The following is a 22311-nucleotide window of genomic DNA, read 5'->3' as shown; positions in this document are numbered from 1 at the left end:
TTCTCATATCCCCAGTTTGGTCCTGTCGAAGTCAGCAGATGAACTAAATAACTTCTTGCTCAGTGAGGTGGTTGAAATCTAGGGTTCTAGAGGGACACCTGTTGGAGGGTGAATCCTGAATTTCCACCTATTAGCTGTGTGATGCTGGGTAAGGCACTTAACCTCTCTAAGCCTCAGTTTTCCCATTTATGAAATGAGAATAATACGAGGGCCTGCAGCGCAGGGCTTGGGGTGGATTCAGTGAGGTGCTGGGTGCGCCTAGCACAGAGACAGTGCCCAGTGCCAGCCCACAGCTGTCATTGTCGTTAAAGAGACTGTTCCTGTCATTATTAATCATCACACCCATTCTAGTTCTTGGGTGGAGGCTTCTGTCACATGCATCCTGGGGCCCTAGTCCCCACACTCCTAGAAGTGTAGACACCCTTTACTCAGAAGCTCATATATGAGTTTGTAATAAGCTGCCTCTAATCTTTTGTGCTCTCCTTATGGACAAGTATCAAATCCAGGCAAGATCTGCTACCAAGCTAGCTTTTAATGAGGGACTTAGCCTGAACCACTGGAACCAAGGGAAGCCACTGTCTCAGCCAGCCATGCATTCATTAAAGAGTCAGGGTGTTCAAGCCAGGTCATCCCAATATATACAAGGAGAGGGGCAAATATAGGAGCAGTGCTATAAAGAGTGGCTTCTTCCAAACTACAGACTTCTCAAATTTCTGGAATGATCATAACATTCTGGAGAATGGCTAGAGGTCTTGAATCAAATCCTGTCATTTTACAGATGAGGAAACTGAAGCCCCAGAAAGTCTTATGACCTGTTTGAGTTCACAGCCAGTTAGTTAGAGCTAAAATCAAAAGTGCCTGATTCACATCTAATGCTCCTCCAGAGCACCATGCTGCCTCTTACAAAACAGAAGTTTGTTTTTTTGTTCCACAAGTAACACATGTTCATTAGAGAAGATCAGAAAACACAGATAAACAAAAGAATACTGAAACCATCCCAAAGCATCCTTAAACCTGATGTCTAGAGATAATTACTGTTGACGGTGTACATTCCCTTGCATAATTTTTCCAAGCACATACGTTTGTATACATTTTATAAAATAGCCGTTACTTGATGTATATACTTTTTACAGTCTGCTTTTCTTGATATCATATTTCTGCTGATGGCAATATGCTTTCCAGCACTGTTTGAACAGTCGCATGGTATTTCATGTCATGAGCATTCCATACTTTACACAGCAATCCTCTGTTTTAGACATTTATATTGTTTCCAACTTTTGACTCTTATGACAAGGCTTCATCATTGTAGCTAAGTCTTTCACACATCCATTTCCTTAAGACTCATTTTTGGAAATGGATTGTTGGATCTAATGGTAAGCCTCTTAAAAAAGTTTTGATGAATTTTTCCATATTGCCTTCTAGAGCAGGGATTGAACCCGGGTCTCCCGCATTGCAGGCAGATTCTTTACCGTCTGAGCCACAGATCTTGGGGATTCTGATCTAGTAGATTCTAAAGTTGTACAGCTTTAAATGCCTACACTATATGTCTCCTTTTGAAAAAACCCATACATATGGTTTTGGGAGGGGTTGTATGAAATCAAAAGACATGCAAAGAAAGAAGCTCTTTTGGCACCAGGATTCCCTGCCATCTCTTTTTCATGCTATCGTCCTTTATTTCTTTTTTACAGCAACTTGACTTTCAAAATGATTGGAAGCTCATCAACGTGTTCTTCAGTAATGCTAGCCAGTGTCGCCTGTGTTCCTCCACCCAACAGGTAAACCGCAGGCGGGAGGCAGAGGGATTGCAGATGCTGGGGTGGGTGCCGAGTGAATGAACTAAACCTGACTGACCTGCACCTGGCAGGCTGGGCCTGATGGCACATATTTCCAAGTTAGGGCAGGCAGGTAGACAGACGGACAGATATCTAAGGGTCAAGGAACCATATTGAAGGACATGCATATATGCATGCTTAGTCACTCAGTTGTGTCCGACTCTTTGCAACCCCATGGACTGTGGCCACCAAGCTCCTCTGTCCGTGGGGATTCTCCAGGTAAGAATACTGGAGTGGTTGCCATGTACTCCTCCAGGGAATCTTTCCAATCCAGGGATCAAAACCACAACTCCTGCATTGCAAGAGGATTCTTTACCACTGAGCTATGGGGGAATTTTTAACTTACCATCCTATCAGGAAAAGGAAACCATAATATAGATAAACTGAGTTGATCATTCTACAACTGAGGAAAATTCACTTTCTGATAAAAGAGCATTTTGCCTCTTGTAGCTCCAGTTTTATTTAAATGCTGACATCAGGAGTTAAAGCGGGATCTGTACTTTGGGCATTGCCTCTTAACTAGTTTACTGTGACCTCCAGTTTTAAAGGAAAGTTGTCGAGTTGTTCATATAGGTTGACTATATTGTCAAGGCTCTTTGGCATTCCCAGGAATGGGATATGAAATATGTGACTTTTAAAATATTTTATGTAGGTGACTGACTGTGACTTACATCTTTATTGAAGAGTGTTTAGGTTAGGATCAGTTGAAGGTGAAAGGGTTAGCTATGGTGACATTAATGGCACACAGATGATTCTTCAGGAGTCTGCTTGCCTCCAGGATGGACCCACCACTCACGACAGTTCAAGTGCCTGCCCGCTGTCCTTTCAGCCACCTTCCAGGGCCTCCACCAGGCCCTGGCACAAGCAAGGGTGAAGTTTCTTGGGTGCTGTCCTCTTATTTTCTGTGCCCCTCTCCCAAACACATACCCGTGCCTTCTTCCAAATGCTCCACGAATCCCAGCCTACCGTCAAAACTCCACTTCCTTTAGTGATGTTGGGCATGCAGATCTTGAATCTTGTTCTACTTCGCTTCTGTCTTCTCCCATGGCAAGTGAAATTTACATTATCTGTTTATTCTTGGCACCCTCCACTTAGGCCATCACGCAAACCAGCATGTACTCATGAATTTACACATTCATGCATTGAATGCTCAAACAAGCGATTAGGCATTGCTGTATTCCTCTGTATATCCACTCATGCATCCATTCATCCATCCATCAGTTATCTATTCATGCATAACTTCACTCTTTCTTCTTACATGCAGGCATATATTATGGTATTTATGATGAGTTGTTCATGCTAGCATTTGACTTTTTAAATATTTGAATGTATTCATTAACACTTACACTCATTCATGATTTCTTCCATACATTTTATCTCGGGTTCAAGCATTGCTGCATGGACGCTTGCATTCTTTCATGTATTTATTCCTTCAATACATTACATTTATTCTTAAATATGTACACAATATATTCCTGTGTGCATGTGTCCATTTATGTATTATTTACTTTTTTAATTTCTAACTACACAAGTAGTGCACAGATGCTTTCTCCTTTTAAAAATGAAGCATTACAGTTAAAGCTAAAATATTCTTTAGCCAGCACCTCTGATCCTCTCACTTTTTTCTCCCAAGTATTTTGCACATCTGTAATCCCTAGTATTCCTTTATGCATGTGTATATGAGAGAGGTTTAATATAAATAGTGTTATAGTGTATCTACTATTGAACAATTTTTTTCACTAAATATTTTTGAGATCTAGTCATTATGATACTTATAGATTAAATTTATTCCTTTAATTGCTAAACAATATCCCATAGTGTATGTTTACCAGATTTTATTTTGCTATTTCTATATTGGTGACCATTTAGGTGTTTCTAGTTTTTCACTATTGTAAACAATCTTGTTCATTTACTTGAACATAATGTTTTTCTAAATACAGTGATTATATTTCATTGTATTCAATTATAGTGTAATTATATTTTGAATTGTAGATGGAAGTATATTAATAGGTCAAAAATCAGTTTAAAAGATTATAACCAAAAATTATAAAAAATAGAATAGAATCAACTATAAAATACTAGAGTTTATTGCATGTAGAGTTTATTGGCTTGTGATTATTTTTGTTTCATTTATATATAGATATGTATGTACTGGGCTGTGATGTGAAATATACCTCACACCATGGGTCATGATCAAGGCAGTTTTAAGAGAAGTGCCTTGAGTAGATTCTTAAACAGAGAATTGCTGGTCATCAGATACATACGCTTGAAATCTTTAAGGACTACCTAATTGCCCTCCAAAGGAGCCAAACCCATTTATAGTCTAATATCTTGGGACCAATGCCAGCATGTAAGGGGGTTTTCCATACCAATAAGCAGTTCTCAGATACCAGCGGGATGTCCTACAATTCAACTCAATTCTGACACGATCTACCTAGAGATAGCATCAGATCCCACAGGCTAAGGGCCCAGTCCTCCAAGACTGCCCCCCACCCCACATTTCAGATGCCAGTCCCAAGTCCAGGTCATCATTCTGCCTAGCTGGCTATAGATTGGAGATTCCAGCAAACCCCTCCTTGAGTTCAGTTAGTTTTCTTGAGTGGCTCTCAGAACCCAGGGAAACATTTTACTTATTGGGTTATTGGTTTATTATAAAAGGACATAACTCAGGATCAGCCAGATGGAAGGGATACACTGGGCAAGGTATGGGGAAAGAGCCAGGACCCTCCATGCCCTCTCCAGCTGGGCCACTCTCCCAGCACATCCAGGTGGTCACCAACTGGGAAGCTCTCTGAACCTATCCTTTTGGGCTTTTATGGAGGCTTCATGATATAATATGATGATTGACTAAGTCATTGACCAATGGCAGTTGATTCAACTTTCAGCCCCAGGTAGGGGGTTGGGTGGGGGAGGAAACTTAAGTTCCAACTCTCTAGCCACAGGGTCGATTCTCCTGGCAACCAGCCCCTGTCCTTAGGTGTAGTCCAAAAGTCACCTCATTAGCATAGCAAAACACACTTTTATGCTCTCATCACTTAGGAAATTCCAATGGTTTATAAACTCTGTGCCATAAAAAGGGACAAAGACCAAATATATACTCTGTATTATAAATCACAATATCACGTATTCTCACCAATGTCTGAGCGCACCCATTCTCTACAACCTTCCCAACACTGTTACCAACCTAATGACTCTTTTTTGTCAATGTGTGAAATTCCCTCAAGATCTAGTCGTGTTGATACATATGGATTAAGTTTGTTCACACTTAGAACCTCACACTTTTAATTGGCTGTAAACGTACGACAAAAGTAATCGTGCCTCACCTCTGGTTTCTAAATGGCTACACACCAGTGACTTAATCTCTGTAAAGTGAGCTCACTGCAGCAATGTTTACTAGCATTCACTTAAATTCCCACTTCGTTGCATTTTTTCTTCTATCTTGATTTGTGTTTTGCACCAAGACCACCAAGGCTTTTGAGCCTAGAATAAATCCCACCTCCACTGCCATTGCCCCCCAAAGGACCTCGTGGCTCATAGGCCTGGCTCTCAGCCTCCTTGGCCTGGGTTGGCTGCTTCCTCCCTTCATTCCTCCAGTCTTGCTTCTGCAGCACAGACCCACCCCTCACATCCTAGTCTTCCTGGTGGTGCCTCTGGCCACAGCTGACCCAGAACCACCATCTGAGAAGCTCTTACCCAGCAGTTTGCATCCCCAGTGGCCTCTCCATGAGGGGTTGTTCTGCAGTCTCAGGAGTTGCAGGAGGTACTCTGAGACTGTGGGCTCTGGCTTCCACCTGACGTCAAAGCAGTTCTACCTTTACTGGCAACATACATACATCAGGTTCCCTGAAATAGTTCATATGAAATAAAGGTATTTTACTGTTAAGGAGAAATTGTAAACATATGTTCCTATCCTACTTAGGACCTGGAATTTTCCTCCTATAAGAGGCCTTGGGGCTCCTTTCATGGGGAATAGACAAGGGCCTGGGTCCACATTTGCTTTTTAGGGGGCTCTTAAGACCAGAGTTGTAAGAGGAAGATGATGAGGAGTCACTCATTAGATGGTGACAGTGCTGCCTCAGGCCTGCTGTGGTGCGTCCAGCTATTCAGAGGTAGGTGCTTCAGAGGCAGCTGGTGACCTGGCTCAGAGCAGTGACACAGGGATGATTTTAGGGTCTGGACTCTTACTTACTGCTCTCCAGTTAAAGTCTAAATGTAGGGAGTAAGAAAAAAATCAGAATAAGAGAGAGGAGAAGGGAAAAAGATGAAGACTTACACTGCAAGAATTTGCTCCTGAATCCAGTTTGTTTGCCCCATGCACAGCAGCCCTGGGACACCAAGGTTTGCAGAGAGAAAGGATTTATTCACCAGGCAGCCAAGCGAGGAGGTGGGAGAACAATTCTCACATCTACCTCGGGACATTTATGGGATAGAGACAGGGTGATCTGAGGCATGGGGAGTGTGGGAGAAAGGTGACCGGAGAGAAGAAAAAGGTGAGGGAATTGTAGTTCTGCACAGGTGCAACCAAGCTGTTAATACCTGCTTATTCATGGGACGCGTGTTCAGAAAAAGGCTGTGTCGGCCTGTTCTCAAGGTGGAGTTCAGGGTCTTCTGATATCAAAAGGTCACCAATGGAACACTCAACACATGCCCATTTGGAGGTCTCAACCATTATTCAGTTAGAGCTCGAGCCAGTGAACAGCTGACTCCAAATTCCTGAAAAACAACTTGGGCAATCATCTCATTGTTTAAGCTACATCATGCTTGGAAGACATACAAGTTATTGTAAAAACAATTAAAGCGAGCTTGATCAGTGAAAGCAGATTAAAGTTCATTATTTATTAAGCAAGTTACAGTTTAACGTATCTAATGGATAACAACCCTTGGTTTCAAAAATACACTCACTTATTCTTTGGAAATGGATGTCAACATTTTGGAGGGCACACACTGGCAGTATGACTCAGGAAATCTAAAAGTGTTTGTGCCTTTTGGCTAAATAATCTTACTTCTCGGAATGAATCCCAGGGAAATAATTTGTTAGAAAAAGTTGTCTGGTTGCAGGCACATATTTGATAATAGAGCGTTCTTCTGATTCTAGGGGCAAAAGATATCAGTGGAAATATGCAAGTTCATTTGAAGAAACAGGGCTTCCCAAGTGGCGCTAGTGGTAAAGAACCCTCCTGCCAATGCAGGAGACATAAGAGATGTGGGGTTCGATCCCTGGGTCAGGAAGATCCCCTGGAGATCTTCATGGCAATCCACTCCAGTATTCTTGCTGGAGAATCCCATAGACAGAGGAGCCTAATGGGCTACAGTCCCTAGGATTGCAAGGAGTTGGACACAACTGAAATGACTTAGCACACATGCATTTGAAGGAATAAACTTTTTCCTGATTTCAACTTATGGAGAAGTTTATCATATGTGATATCATAGGCAAGGGACATTTTATAGGAGTATCTGTCTTCCACTAAAGAACAGGGACAGTTGGTGCCCCAGGGGCAACCATTCAGCACTTGGAAAGCCTAGGTGGGCCCCAGCTCACTCTGCAGCAGTGACTAGGCACCTTGACCAAGAATTTTCTAAAACAGAGTTTGCAGTCCAAGGAGAACCATGCAGGGACTCCCCAAGGGAAGAGGGATGCCCTGAGTATGGTCCAGAGGGAAACTGAGGCCGTTTCTCGACAGACTTCCCATGCCTCTTTAGAAGGGAAAGTGTGATGCTGAATGTCATGCTCAGGGAGAGAAAAAAAATGAGACAGAAGGCTTTATTGCTGGCTATGGCAGCAGCTGACTATGGCTCAGATCATGAACTCCTTATTGCCAAATTCAGACTTAAATTGAAGAAAGTAGGGAAAACCACTAGACCATTCAGGTATGACCTAAATCATATCCCTTATGATTATACAGTGGAAGTGAGAAATAGATTTAAGGGCCTAGATCTGATAGAGTGCCTGATGAACTATGGAATGAGGTTCGTGACATTGTACAGGAGACAGGAATCAAGACGATCCTCATGGAAAAGAAATGCGAAAAAGCAAAATGGCTATCTGGGGAGGCCTTACAAATAGCTGTGAAAAGAAGAGAAGCGAAAAGCAAAGGAGAAAAGGAAAGATATAAGCATCCGAATGCAGAGTTCCAAAGAACAGCAAGAAGAGATAAGAAAGCCTTCTTCAGCGATAAATGCAAAGAAATAGAGGAAAACAACAGTATGGGAAAGACTAGAGATCTCTTCAAGAAAATTAGAGATACCAAGGGAACATTTCATGCAAAGATGCACTCGATAAAGGACAGAAATGGTATGGACCTAACAGAAGCAGAAGATATTGAGAAGAGATGGCAAGAATACACAGAAGAACTGTACAAAAAAGATCGTCACGACCCAGATAATCACTATGCTGTGATCACTGACCTAGAGCCAGACATCCTGGAATGTGAAGTCAAGTGGGCCTTAGAAAGCATCACTACGAACAAAGCTAGTGGAGGTGATGAAATTCCAGTTGAGCTATTTCAAATCCTGGAAGATGATGCTGTGAAAGTGCTGCACTCAATATGCCAGCAAATTTGGAAAACTCAGCAGTGGCCACAGGACTGAAAAAGGTCAGTTTTCATTCCAATCCCAAAGAAAGGCAATGCCGAAGAATGCTCAAACTACCACACAATTGCACTCATCTCACATGCTAGTAAAGTAATGCTCAAACTTCTCCAAGCCAGGCTTTAGCAATGTGTGAACCGTGAACTTCCTGATGTTCAAGCTGGTTTTAGAAAAGGCAGAGGAACCAGAGATCAAATTGCCAACATCTGCTGGATCATGGAAAAAGCAAGAGAGTTCCAGAAAAACATCTATTTCTGCTTTACTGACTATGCCAAAGCCTTTGACTGTGTGGATCACAATAAACTGTGGAAAATTCTGAAAGAGATGGGAATACCAGACCACCTGATCTGCCTCTTGAGAAACCTGTATGCAGGTCAGGAAGCAACAGTTAGAACTGGACATGGAACAACAGACTGGTTCCAAATAGGAAAAGGAGTACGTCAAGGCTGTATATTGTCACCCTGTTTATTTAACTTATATGCAGAGTACATCATGAGAAACGCTGGACTGGAAGAAACACAAGCTGGAATCAAGATTGCCGGGAAAAATATCAATAACCTCAGATATGCAGATGACACCGCCCTTATGGCAGAAAGTGAAGAGGAACTCAAAAGCTTCTTGATGAAAGTGAAAGTGGAGAGTGAAAAAGTTGGCTTAAAGCTCAACATTCAGAAAACGAAGATCATGGCATCCAGTCCCATCACTTCATGGGAAATAGATGGGGAAACAGTGGAAACAGTGTCAGACTTTATTTTTCTGGGCTCCAAAATCACTGCAGATGGTGACTGCAGCCATGAAATTAAAAGACGCTTACTCCTTGGAAAGAAAGTTATGACCAACCTAGATAGCATATTCAAAAGCAGAGACATTACTTTGCCAACAAAGGTTCATCTAGTCAAGGCTATGGTTTTTCCTGTGGTCATGTATGGATGTGAGAGTTGGACTGTGAAGAAGGCTGAGCGCCAAAGAATTGATGATTTTGAACTGTGGTGTTGGAGAAGACTCTTGAGAGTCCCTTGGACTGCAAGGAGATCCAACCAGTCCATTCTGAAGGAGATCAGCCCTGGGATTTCTTTGGAAGGAATGATGCTAAAGCTGAAACTCCAGTACTTTGGCCACCTCATGTGAACAGTTGACTCATTGGAAAAGACTCTGATGCTGGGAGGGATTGGGGGCAGGAGGAGAAGGGGACGACAGAGGATGAAATGGCTAGATGGCATCACTGACTCAATGGACGTGAGTCTGGGTGAACTCCGGGAGTTGGTGATGGACAGGGAGGCCTGGCGTGCTGCGATTCATGGAGTCGCAAAGAGTTAGACACGACTGAGCAACTGAACTGAACTGAACTGAACTGAACTGATGGCAGCAGCATGGGTGGGACTGGCTAGCAGGGGATAGCCTTGCACTGAAGCAGAGGCACAGGATGGGGGAGACTGCCCTCCACGCAGTCCCAGCCTGAGTGATTGACAGCTGTCTCCAGAGTCAGTGCCTGCAAGGCATGATTTGTCTACCTCTGAGCCACTTTGCCTCAGGGGACGTCAGGTTTGCAGGCAGCTGAGAAGATTGTCTTGTTGAAAAGTTTACTTTTGTTTTGTTTTTACACCAAAAACATAAACCATGGCTGTTTTTTTTGAAGTGCTCTTATTTGCTTATTTTCATTACACAAAAGGAATTGGGTGGGCAGGAGGTGTCTTTAAATAGTCAGTGACAGGAGTCCTTTTCTTGGGGTGGATGTGGTAGGGGGAGGTCTGCTAAGAGTGCCATGGAGAAGTTTGGAGGACCTTCCGTGTCCTTAAATCCAAGCGTAATTATGTCCCCGCTCTGGACCTGATTTTCTTCAGGTCAAAGTGATTCCATCAGCCTTTGGGAGTAAGTCTGGTCTCCTGTCCCAAATGTCAGCTTTCTAATTGCCTTGATTTGGGCTTGCTCTTCCCTGACATGACACTTTTCCTGGTGGTGAGTGATGTGTCGGGGAAGTCAGAGAATGGACCAAAAAAAAAAAAAAAAAAAAACCAACCTAGGAAGCTCTGGGAACTCTACACCTGTCTGTGGGAGACTGGGATCTAGACAGGGCCTTTGTCACTATCAGGCCCATCGAGGTGGGTGGAGGTGGTTGGGGAAAGCAAGAGACAGGCCGGTATGAGCCTGGGCATCTCGTCCCACCCACATTTAGCACATTTCTCCTTCCATAGCAAAGTCACGTGATGAGCAGCATGGACCAGCTGACCAGGACGCTGGACTACTTGCACCAGGAGGTGAGGCTCCCCCAGCTCTGTGGGCCCAGGCACCCAGAACTCCGTCACAGGTGCCTGTAGCAGCCAAGAGAAGCTGCCCTTCTGCGGGTTGGTGGGGTTCAGGTTTTCTTTAAATGGCCTCCAATGGGAGGGGAAACAGACTCCCAAGAAGAAGTCCAAGACCCCAGAGAAAGGGAAGGCATTGGAAGAGCCAGGCTTCTTGCCCTTTTGATGATAAACGGATCAGATATAGAACTGTTTACTCTTGCAAAGGATATTCCTGAGGGACCTCTGGAGAGGAGGAAGGATATAGGCCATTTCTCCCCTGGGTTCTTGGTGACCTGCTATTTCCTGAGGACTGGCTCTGACTGCGTCTAGGGGGATGATGGCCTGGAGGGACCTTGAGAACCCTCAGAGCTCCACTAAGTGACCAGTGAGAGCACTGCATATCTTGGAAACCCCAGGGGAGCTCTGGGAGAAGAAGAGAGGCTACAGTCCTATTATCACCAGGTCTTGCTGCCCTGTCCATACTGTGGTGGGGAGGCGCCCTGCCCACCATGGGGGATGATGGCACAGCGGCAGGGCTAAAAGCTTTGAACCAAACCCTACCAACCATCTCCCAAAGGGCCTACCTATTTAACAAAGAGAGGCCTAACGTGCTCAACTGGACCCCAAACTAAGCTCAAACCAAGGGTTCCAGAAAGGCCATGGAGCCGTGACCCTGACTCTGCAAATGTTCATCTTTTCCCTTGTATCCCCCTAGGTCCCCAAAGCATTTGTGAACCTAGTCGATCTCTCTGAGGCTCTGAGGGGCTCACACTGGCATCAGAAGACTCTGCTTAGGTAAAAAGGGAAGTGGAAGGGGACCAGCATTTGCGGCTTGGTGCCATGTGCCAGGCACTGTGTGAGGCACTTCACGTGCATTAACTGATCCAAGGGATGGAGTTGGAGAGAGGCTAGGGGACGTGTGTGTGATCACACAGCCGGTGGGGGCAGAGTTGGGCTGCAGGAGGGGCCTGAGTTAAGGAATGAAATAGTCACTCTGGTTGACATGGCGCCAGGTGCCCTCCTCCCACCAGAATGACTTGAGAGTTTACAAAACAGCTTGGGCAAAACATCCAGAAGCCAAGACGTGTTACTTCAGGACATTGGAGAGACAATTTAGCCTAAGTGGATTTTATTTTCATACAACTTGATCCCCATATATTTCTGAGATGTTTCAGAGAATTTAAACTTTCTGAACCTAAATTTTGAGATTTCTGGCCTTGTACCCAGAAAAGATATCCTTCGTGATGTCCTTGGTGATGGATAGTACTACAGTCCATGGAGTTGCAAAGAGTCGGACATGACTGAGCAACTGAACTGAACCCAGAAAAGAAGTTCACGTGGATAAAGTCAGGACAGGGATGGCTGGAGGTGGTGGTGATGGAAAGGAGAGGAAAGGGGCATTTGAAGAGGAAGAAGGGAGAGGGTTTTAGAGTAGGGGAAGGAAGGAGAGGAGGTGGGCCTCTAGGGGAGGGAGGGAGGCATCAGGAGATGTCTCCATAATGTACTCTTTTTCTCCCCAGTGTGTCCCTCCCATCCTCCCTTTCTTCTTTCCTTACTTCCTTCTTTTTCCTGGACCCTCTGAGACCCCCACCTCATCCCTTCCCTGCTCCCTAAGCAGCTCCCAGTCCCCGCATCCCCATCTTTCCCCAAGGGGCTGCCTGGATGGTCCCAGCACTGCATCCACACTCACTTCTGGCTTGTTTTAACCTGCAGCCCCACGGCCCAGCCCTGCAGGTGCTCAGGGGAGACCTCGCGGCTGAGCAGTGTTGTGACCCAGTGGACTTACCAGGTGAGCCCACTCTGAGACACTGGCTGCTGGCTCACAGGGGAGGGTGGTCATAAAAACAGAGGTGTAGGAACAATGAGGGTGCCAGCTTGCTGAGGTGGGACCCCACCTGCTGAAGTTGGGACTGAGAGTCAGGAACCGAAGGCAGCAACTCCTCTTGGGTCACTTCCGGGTGGTGACATGATTTTCCTGGATGTAAAGTGGGGACTACAGTACTGGTTTCTGGGGGGAGAGTAGATGGAAGTGCGAGGGTGGTGGTGGTACCTACAGTTAAAGATGCTGAAGAACTTTGGAGATCACTCCGAGATCGTTTGGTCATCATTACCGCTTATACTGTGGCTGCTGAGCTAGTTTGCCCAGATTAGGCTTGTGCCCCAGACTATAGTCAGGGACAATAGCCCCTGAAGATGTGTATCTAGCTTACAGCAGAGACCCCATGACAGTGTGGGTGGCTCAGCAGAAGCCTTCATCCCCACCAGCAAACAGCACAAAGCACAGCTCCCACTGATACACGTTACCACGATGATTTTTAATCTAAGAAGAAAATTATATCTGTGAAGCTGTGTGGCACTTAACTCACTCAGGAAGGGACAGTTTCTGACGGGGGTCATAGCATATCCCTCTACAGAACTCAGCCCTTGAAGAGAGCATGGGGGCCCTAGCTATGTGCTGGCAGCTGTACACTTCTTGAGCTCTCAGAGAATATATTTCAGGTCTAACTCTGCTATAACCTGATTCTAGCACTTCAGAGAAGAATGAAAACCCAATTTAGTCAATCATAGGGCCCCAAAATATGAGATGAGAGGAGCTTCCAAACAGCATACAAATCAGACCAGCATGGGTGGGTCATTGTGACCGGGGCAGGGGTGAGGGACTTGCTGGGAGCTCCTTGCTGGGACGATGGGAGGTTGGGGCAGGCTGAGCCTTGACGGTACTCCTTTCTTCAGGAAACTTGGGAACGTCTCCTGGCCTCCAGCAAGTACAACGAGCAGGAGTCCTTCGCAGTCGTCTTCCAGCCCTTCTTCTACGAGAGAGCCCTGCCACCAACCTCGGTGAGTGAGGCCCGGCCCCCACCCTCTCCTGCCCCCGCCCTCTCCTCCACAGGAGACCCAGCCCAGGACGTGCAGTCTCAGGGGAAATGCTGCAGTTTTCTCTTATACTCTGGGGCCCATTTCCCCGTGGGGCTGGCTGACCCTGTGAGGTGGGTTCCGAGAGTCAGAGCAGCCTGGAGATGAAGAGCATGGACTTCACACAGACAGCTTCCAGCTCTGGAATGGGCTTCCTCTGTGACCGTGGGCAAGTTGTCTGAACTCTCTTTGCTTTGGTTCCTCACCTGGGATGTCAGGGCCATTGTGAGTAGTCCCTCCTTTAGGGTGGTTGTCAGGGGTGAGTAAATAGGTGTGAGGAACTTCGAACAGCGCCTGGTGTGTGGAAGCCTTCCGTATCTCTCAGCCACGGTGACTATTCAAGGTGGAATTTCCAGGCACCACGCCACACTCCTCTCTCTGCAGGCTCCTCCACACCCATCCTTACAAGGGAGGATGATTCTAGTTGCTTCCTCACCCAGGTCACTGGACCCATGCCTCTCACCCCAGGAGGCCCACGACCACAAGCGCTGTGGTGGGTCCAGGCGCGCTCTGCTCCGCAAGGTCTCTGATGCCTCTGTGGCTTTAGCACCGTGCATCTGGGGCCGTTCTCCCTCCAGGCTCTAGGTTTCTGTTTCCTGGAGTCACTGTGTCCCTCCGGGACTTCTGTCATGTTTAAATAGTGGTTTAGAAAGAGGAGGAGGAGGAATATTAGTTCCCATCCCCCTCCTACTCAGACCACACCTGAATCACTTCTGTGCCACCTGTTCCTTCTGCTCGTTAGTTCAGTGTGTACAGCCCCACGATGACAAGTAGCAGCCAGGCGTGTAACCCGCCTCTCCAGGCCCTCACCTCCCAGCCCTGACCCCAGACAGCAGTCCTCTAAGTTCCCACCATTGTTAATGGGGAAGCATGAAGGATCGAGGTGCATCAGGGGCCCCCCATCTCTGCCGGGAGAGCTTCAAGAGTGTGTGGCAGGGCTATCCCATCCCTCGGGGCACACAGGGCTCTTCCTCTGGTTCTCTTTCAGGGGGAGCAGCCATTCCAGGATCCCACCGCTCTCGGCTTGACTCTCTGGAACAGCATGGTGAGTGGCTGGGGGTCCCGGCGCTGCACTGATAACCTGGGGTTTGTTCTGTGGAAGGAGGGGCAGGACTCTGCCACTGCGCCCGGCCTGCCCACTCGCTGCTGGAGGGGCTGCAGGAACCACGAGGACTCCAGGATGATGGTGATTCTGGGCCACCAGGGGTCCCTCCCACACCTAGTGATGGCCCAGCTGGGACCCCTGGGAGCTTCCCCTCCTCTTCCCAGAAGCTGGGCTGTAGCCCTGACAGTGAGCAGGGCTCCCTGGAAAGCCTCAGTTCCGCTCTTCCTGGAGGCAGGGACACCTCCCTGGAGTCTGTCTGGGAGACTTCACTGGGAGTCAGGCACTAGGGATCAGGCTCACGTAGCCAGTGGGTCTGGGTTTCCCTCACTTCACACTTAAGGACTGTCATGTGGTGCCCAGGGCCCAGGGTGGTGCCTGGGGTGAGCGCAGACTCGAGACTGAGGAAGACCTGGGCTCAAAGCTCTCACGGGCGGGCGTGCAAACCTAGGGTCTCAGCTCCCTTTCTGCAAAACCGCTGAGCCGACACATGGTGAGCCTGTGGCTCCCTCCCTCCCGGCCCGCGGCGAGTACTCACTACAGTGACCCTTCCTCCTCTGACTGGGACAGGCTTTCTCCAGACTCTGAAGTTTCCCCCAGGGCTGTCTGGGATTCGTCGATGGATGGAATGTTCTGTCAAGACTCTGAGCCTCTCCAGGACACCAGACAGAGACCTGATTTTGCCATTTACTTTTTTCCCCATCCAAGCTGTCTTATTTTTAGAATTCCCAAGACAGAAACGTGGCTTTCTTCTTCCTTGAATTAGAAAAATTTTTCTCTCCATCTCCACGACTGGGGTGCTGTGCTGAGTCCATGAGCAGCTGCAGTTGGATGTGTGGTAGCCAATGAGACAGGGAGGGGCAGGGCCGGCCCAGGCAGCCCGGGTCCATGGAGTCACACCAGCCTTCAGAGGAAGCATTTGATTTCTTTGGATGAGGACCCTTTTTAGTGGGCCTGACCCCTGGGCGAGATATTCCCCGGAAAACCACTTTGCTGCTGATCTCCTGTGAAGGGCCAAGGAAAGTGACTGGTCCTGCACAGGCTGCCCTCCCCTGTCCTCTCTCTGGGGGAGGAGAGCTGATGCTTTAAGCTCAGCCAAACCTCTCTCCTCCCCAGGAGCCCAGAGGGGAACAGAAGGTCTCGCATTCAAGACCAGGGACTGGGACCTAGTTGGTGTCCCGGGGCTTTGAGGTGGAGATGGCTTTCCTAGTTGGGCAGTTACCTGCCCAGCCCAAACAGTAACCATTTCCCAGCGAGAGGCCTCACGCTTCCTGGAGCTGTCACTAGGAGAGAAGTGTATCCCCAGGAAGGTCTGTGCCCTTCTTCCTCTGGGGTGAAATGACAGGCTATCACACCATCTCACTCCCAGAGCAAGCACAGCTGCCAGAACACACCGACAGTGCCTGCAGGCCTGGGGTTATTTATGAGAAATCAGGGCAGTAACAGGTTTCAGGAAAGGGCACCGGCTAACAAGCCAGAAAACCTAGGTTCGGGTCCGGCTGTGCTTTTGGTTGTTTCTTGAGGTGCATCACGTGGTCTTTCTGGGCCCCATTTTCTCTCCTGGCCAGCCTCAGAAGGCCTTGGAAAATACAGGAGCATTCTCCCTTGGGTTCTCCCCTGTGTCCTCCCAGGGACATGGGGAGACCACGAGCCTCCCTTCCTCTACCTCTGTGCCTCTCTGCTGTGTTGGACCCCACCGAGACCACAGAGTTGTCAAAGCCAGTTTTGTCCATCATGGCCAGATTTGCAGACCCACAGAGGCCCGAGAGAGGGCCACCCTCTTGCTTGGGGAGCAGAGAGGAGCCAGCAGAATTGCTATGACCACAGAGGCCCGGATTCTATCGCTTCTCTCCTTGGCCTCGCCCCAGGACACAACAGTGGGGCTGGCTGAGCCAACCACGTGTTGTCTGCTCCCCTGGCTGAGCTCAGGATGGGTGTGAGCTCTGAGAGTTGGTAAAGGAAAACCCCACACACCTAGCACCATCCTAGCTGAATGAACCACTCAGATGGAAGTTGAGCTCCTGACACAAAGCAGAGGAGGATTTGTGTTTGGGATGTAATTCATTCCCAGGCCCTTCCTGCCTCCCCGGTAAATTCTGATAATTCTTATACAACAGTAGTGTTGACGAGACCCACCTGTGGGGGCTCAGTTGCCAGATCCAGTGGCCACGGACCCCCACCTTATGCCAAGCCCTGTGCTAGTGTTAGAATCTCAGGGCAGAGCAAGAAGGCTGGGGAATGGCTCCCAGTGGAGTGGGAGTCTCAAGAGCATGTCTGAGGTCATCCCCCTGCGCCTCCCACACTCCAGTTCATCGTGGGGGCAGGGAAGCCAACGCACAGGAGACGCAAGCGATGAAAGTACTGAAGGGCGACCAAGAGCAGAGACCAGCATCAGTGTCCCTGGAGTGCGTGCGTGTGTGTGCAGTGTGGGGTGGTGGGTGGAGGGACACACGAGTGTCCTTTTGATGGAGCAAGTCATTTTCCATCCTGAGGATGGAAATGAGGCCAGAGCAGGTGTAAAAGGAATTAATGGCAGCAGGAAGGATGTAGGTGATGGATAAAGAGACATTTCAGTTCAGTTCAGTTCAGTCACTCAGTCGTGTCCGACTCTTTGTGACCCCATGAATCACAGCACACCAGGCCTCCCTGTCCATCACCAACTCCCGGAGTTCACTCAGACTCACATCCATTGAGTCAGTGATGCCATCCAGCCATCTCATCCTCTGTCGTCCCCTTCTCCTCCTGCCCCCAATCCCTCCCAGCATCAGGGTCTTTTCCAATGAGTCAACTCTTCGCATGAGGTGGCCAAAGTACTGGAGTTTCAGCTTTAGTATCATTCCTTCCAAAGAGACATTTAGGACAAGATTATTCATGCAGAAGGGTTTATTGAGAAAACCTATGAATCTTCCTTTGGAGTCCTTAAAAAAATTAGGCTCTGTGATATCCATTTGACTAAAATAATCATGATGTGGTTTTCTCAGTGTTTCTTTCCAGATTCTATCATTGATTAAATTCTTGAAAGATTGGAGAAATCAGGCCAGTTTGAGTTCAGGCCACCAAGCCAGGCCCACTGAACACTTCCTTTCAGAGCAGTCCTGAACCTTATGGTTGGGACTCCCATACTTAGAAGTGTCCACCATCAGAATAAAACTGAAAGGAGCTGAGGAGCCCTGTTCTTCCTCCAGCCCCTGAGTGAAAGGTTGCCACTCCTTTGCCAAAAGGTTAATTACACCCTTTTATCTGACCTGGTCCGTTTGGGTGACAAGCCAATCCCAAGAAGGGTAAAGTTCTTTCCTGTTCACTGGGCACAGATGCTAGGATAAGATACTGCTGAGGAGTCTAAAAGGCTCTTGCAAGATGGCAGAGCCCATGACTGAGCCAGACAGGGGAGTCCGTCCCACAGTCTACTATCTCTCATGTCCCTTATCGGGGTCCCTGGGGAGGGAGTAGCAGGCTGGGGTGCCCTAGGAGCCCAGCCCCTTGGGGCAGCAGTGATGGCAGCAAACACAAGGTTTCCAAGTAGTAGAAGTGCAGGCAAGAGAAAATCTACGATCTCTCAAAGCCACTGCATTTTTCTCTTAAGTGTTTACAAAGGTATATATGTGTGTGTGTGTGCATTCTAAGTTGCTTCAGTCATCTCTGACTCTTTGCGACCCTTTGAACTGTAGCCTGCCAGGTTCTCTGTCCATGGGATTCTCCAGGAAAGAATACTGGAGTGGGTAACTGTACCCTCTTCCAGAAAATCTTCCCGACCCAGGGATCAAACCCATGTCTTTTACATCTACCTTCATTAGCAGTCAAGATCTTTACCACTCGTGCCACCTGGGAAGTCCCTTACAAAGGTACTGTGAACATTTTAAAATAACAGGAGGAGCTTAAAATTCCTCCTCCATTGAATTCTCCAACTGCCTTCATTTTCTCATCTTCCCTCCAGTGAATTTCCCCGAGTGGATCCTCCGCTGCTCTCCCTGTGGATACACCACACACTTTTCGCTACGTCGCTTTTTGCTATGTCAGATAGGCTTCAGTCATCATTTAAGTAGCTGTCTCTATCAGTGCTGATACCACTATCACTGTTCCTGAAATGCAGACACTTTCTCTGGTTGTTAGCATGGGGCCGTGCTGTGCCCCATGCCCCTGCACCTCTGTGTCCCAGGTAGGAACACGGGGCTTGCCAGGTGACCAAGGGTTTCATTCATTCCCTGCTGTTTTACACCGTGTATTTGCCTTTCCTTCCCATTCCTATTCTCCTCTCAGAGGGAAATGTAATCAGGGAGCCAGGCAGCAGCAGGGCAGCAAGGACGGGGTACAGGAAGTCAAGCAGAACAAATAACCAGCTGCTGGAAGGTCAGGAAGCCTGCATGAGAGTGATTCGACTTGATCTGGACACCCAGGTCCTCGTGTCAGTTCAGTCTCTCTGGTGTTCAGTTTCCCTGTCATAACAGTGGGCTGGGAATCGGTGGTTCCTCTCCTGCAATGGAACTCAAGTTGTTGTTCAGTCGCTCAGTCATGTCCGACTCTGCGACCCCATGGACTGCAACATGCCAGGCTTCCCTGTCCTTCACTGTCTCCCTGAGTTTGCTCAGACTCATGTCCATTGAGTTGATGATGCCATCCAATCATCTCATCCTCCGTCACCCCCTTCTCCTCTTTCCCTCACTCTTTCCCAGCATCAGGGTCTTTTCTGATAAGTCGGCTCCTCACACCAGGTGGCCAAAGTATTGGAGCTTCAGCATCAGTGCTTCCTATGAGTCTTCAGGGTTGATTTCCTTTAGGATTTACTGGTTTGATCTCCTTGCTGCTGAAGGGACTCTCAAGAGTCTTCTCTAGCATCACAGTTTGAAATCATCGATTCTTTGGTGCTCTGCCTTCTTTATGGCTCAACTCTCACATCCATACGTGACTATTGGAAAAACCATAGCTTTGACTAGATGGTGTTCAGTTCTCTCTGGTGTTCAGTCTCCCTGAAATAGTAGCAGTGGGCTGGGCATTGGTGTTTCCTCTCCCGCAGTGGAATTCAGCTTGAGCGGACATCAGAATCCCTGGAGGACTTGATAAAACACAGGGAGCTGGGCCCCACCCCAGGGCTGGGGGCTGGGAAGTGGCATTTCTAATGTGTTCCCAGCTGATGCTGCCCGCCCAGGGTCACACTCTGAGAAACACAGGGTGAATGAGCCTCTCTCAGTGGTACCCTAGGATGCTGCCACCTGTGTAAGACTTTGCTATTCTAAATATTACCTTCTATTCCAGATGCAACCAGCAGGACAGAAAGATGAACCGTTCAGTGCAAAAGAGAGACGGCCTCTGACATGTCCCTCCCAGGTAGGCAAGGACTGGAGGGGGCGGAGGTGGGGGGGCGGATCTCCTACTGAGTTGGGAAGAATGGCGGGGTCATAAGGAAGTGGGCTTTGCTGTGAAAGTGGGTCTCACCTGGATGAGACATTAGCCCCATTAGAGTCATGGATCTGTTCTTCTGGGCCTGGGCATACCTAAGGTTTATACCTGTGGGCCAGGAGAACTGTTTTAATAGAACTCAGGCCCCTTCCATACCTATGCAGGGCATAGGAACAAAGCCATAGCTCACCTGGCCCCAGATGCCAAGATGGGTGTCTTAAATATGTGCTCAGTGTATAGTAGGTGTAGAATTAATGTCGATTAATAAATTAATTTTTAAAATGACAACGTAAATGAGTAGAATTCCTCTTATCACGTAATGCTGGTCAAATTTTTGGCTTTCTTGATGAATCGGTAAGTTTTTTGTTACTGGACTGTAAGAACTATGCAATTCATCACATTTTTCTCTTGGCCTTGGCTCTCAGGAAACTTTAAGTTCTCTTTTCATGGAAATATACCTACTGCGTCTGGTGGCATGAACCTCAGGTAGAGAGCAAGAGATGCTGACTGTAGCAAATGGGAAATTTCAAAGTGTTAATGAACTCCTGCAGGGAACTAGTGGGCAGTACAGAGAAGAAAAGCCAGAGAATGGTTTTCTCATCATTTAAAGGATGGTATGAATGCTTCAAACTGGCCAAAGGCATTGCTGGATGATAAGACCTGATGGTTCAAGGATATGGATTCTTGGATCATGGTTACAATACATTATCTTTCTCTGCAGGAGAATCCCTATCTGTTCACCTACAGGAACAGCAACTATCTGCCCAGGATGCTAAAGCCCCAGGTGAAGACTGAGGTACGGAGAGGTGTTCTATGATTGACAAACATGCAAATGAACCAGGGGCAGCCGCCTGATGAGTCTTTAGAAGCTTCCGAGGGGTTCTTTATGTCCTGGACCCCCGGGGGCAGGCTGGAGAGGGTGAAGGAACACGTGTGTGGGTGTCCCCTAGGTGCTTGAAGCAGGGCTGCCCTCCAACTCCATCTTTAAAATGATCTTGGCAACCAGCGTCCCGTGGCTTCACTGGGTATGCTGGGGGCTCAGTGCTGCTAGCTTCCTGTTTATTTTGATGTGAGGCAAGAATCTTTGTATATGATTGTGCTCAGTCATGTCCGACTCTTTGTGACCCTATGGACCATAGGCCACCAGTCTCCTCTGTCCATGGGATTTCCTAGGCAAGAATACAGAAATGGGTTGCCATTTCCTCCTCCAGGGGATCTTCCCAGTCCAGGGATCGAACCCATGTCTCTTATGTCTCACGCATTGGCAGGCAGGTCCTTTACCACTAGCGCCACCTGGGAAGCCCTAAAAATCTTCACTCTCCTCAAATCTCTGACAAGTCCTTTTAGACTCATCCAAGCCCTTAATCTGAAGAGAAAGTCAAGAAAAGACAGGGAAATGGGGTGAGATCTGAAAGCAGTCAACATGGAAGTCCGCAGCCGTCAGCCACCCCTTAGGGGCCGCCTCACACTCACTCACGTCTTCCTTATGACTTATCTCATGAGTCTTTTTCTAATACTTCCTGTTGAGATTAGATAGGGCACTCCACAGTCCTCTGTGGACACAAGAAACACTTGAAGGCTGTCATCCTCCTTCTCAGAGGACCGGGGACCAATGTGGGTTGAGATGAATTCAGTCCTAGCTCCGCCCCTGTCTCCCTATGGATAAAAGAGGGTGCAGTTTGCTCTGAGTGGTGAAGGCAAAGCTGATGGCCAGGGCCTGTATCGCAAAGCCCCAGAGATAACAGTGTGCAAGACTTGATTTATCAACTCATCCCACACTTTCTCACTAACATCGCAGCAACAAGGATACATCTAAGAGTCAGTATGGCTCAGTGAGTTGAGCGAGTGGGCTCTGGCTTCAAATCCAGACTCTTCCTATTACTGGCTCTGTGTCAGCAGGCAAAGTACTCAACCGCTCTGTGCCTTGGTTTTTCAAATCTGGTAAATGATGAGAGTCATCATCCTACTTCATAGAAGTGTTAAATGGTAATAAGTTATAAAGTATAATGCACATTTAACAGTATCTACCGGGCCATGAGTTTTATATAAGAGGGAGCAATACAGCCCTTCAGGATACACTTACTGAATACCAGCCGTGTACCACTAGCATGCAGGCTCCGTGAGGGCAGGGGCTCAGGGCAGGTATCTCGTCACTGTCAGCTGAATGAGTGGGTGGATGAAGACCAGGTATAGGAGATAA

General features: G+C 47.7%; 1 protein-coding gene across 1 annotated transcript in view; it reads left to right on the top strand.

Annotated features, from left to right (window-relative positions):
- The window catches only part of PLB1 (phospholipase B1), a 151736-nt gene that overhangs the window by 59042 nt on the left and 70383 nt on the right, over positions 1-22311 (top strand). The window contains exons 10-17 of the mRNA XM_015473561.2: positions 1689-1775; positions 10613-10675; positions 11418-11497; positions 12416-12491; positions 13436-13540; positions 14604-14660; positions 19968-20039; positions 20833-20907. Of these exons, the coding sequence (XP_015329047.1) occupies positions 1689-1775; positions 10613-10675; positions 11418-11497; positions 12416-12491; positions 13436-13540; positions 14604-14660; positions 19968-20039; positions 20833-20907 (615 nt within the window). The remainder of the gene's footprint in view (positions 1-1688; positions 1776-10612; positions 10676-11417; positions 11498-12415; positions 12492-13435; positions 13541-14603; positions 14661-19967; positions 20040-20832; positions 20908-22311) is intronic.

Source organism: Bos taurus, chromosome 11, assembly GCF_002263795.3.
Source record: "Bos taurus isolate L1 Dominette 01449 registration number 42190680 breed Hereford chromosome 11, ARS-UCD2.0, whole genome shotgun sequence".
Lineage (NCBI taxonomy): Eukaryota > Metazoa > Chordata > Mammalia > Artiodactyla > Bovidae > Bos > Bos taurus.
The sequence above is the reverse complement of the archived record's forward strand: the minus strand, read 5'-3'. Positions and strand labels throughout refer to the sequence as shown.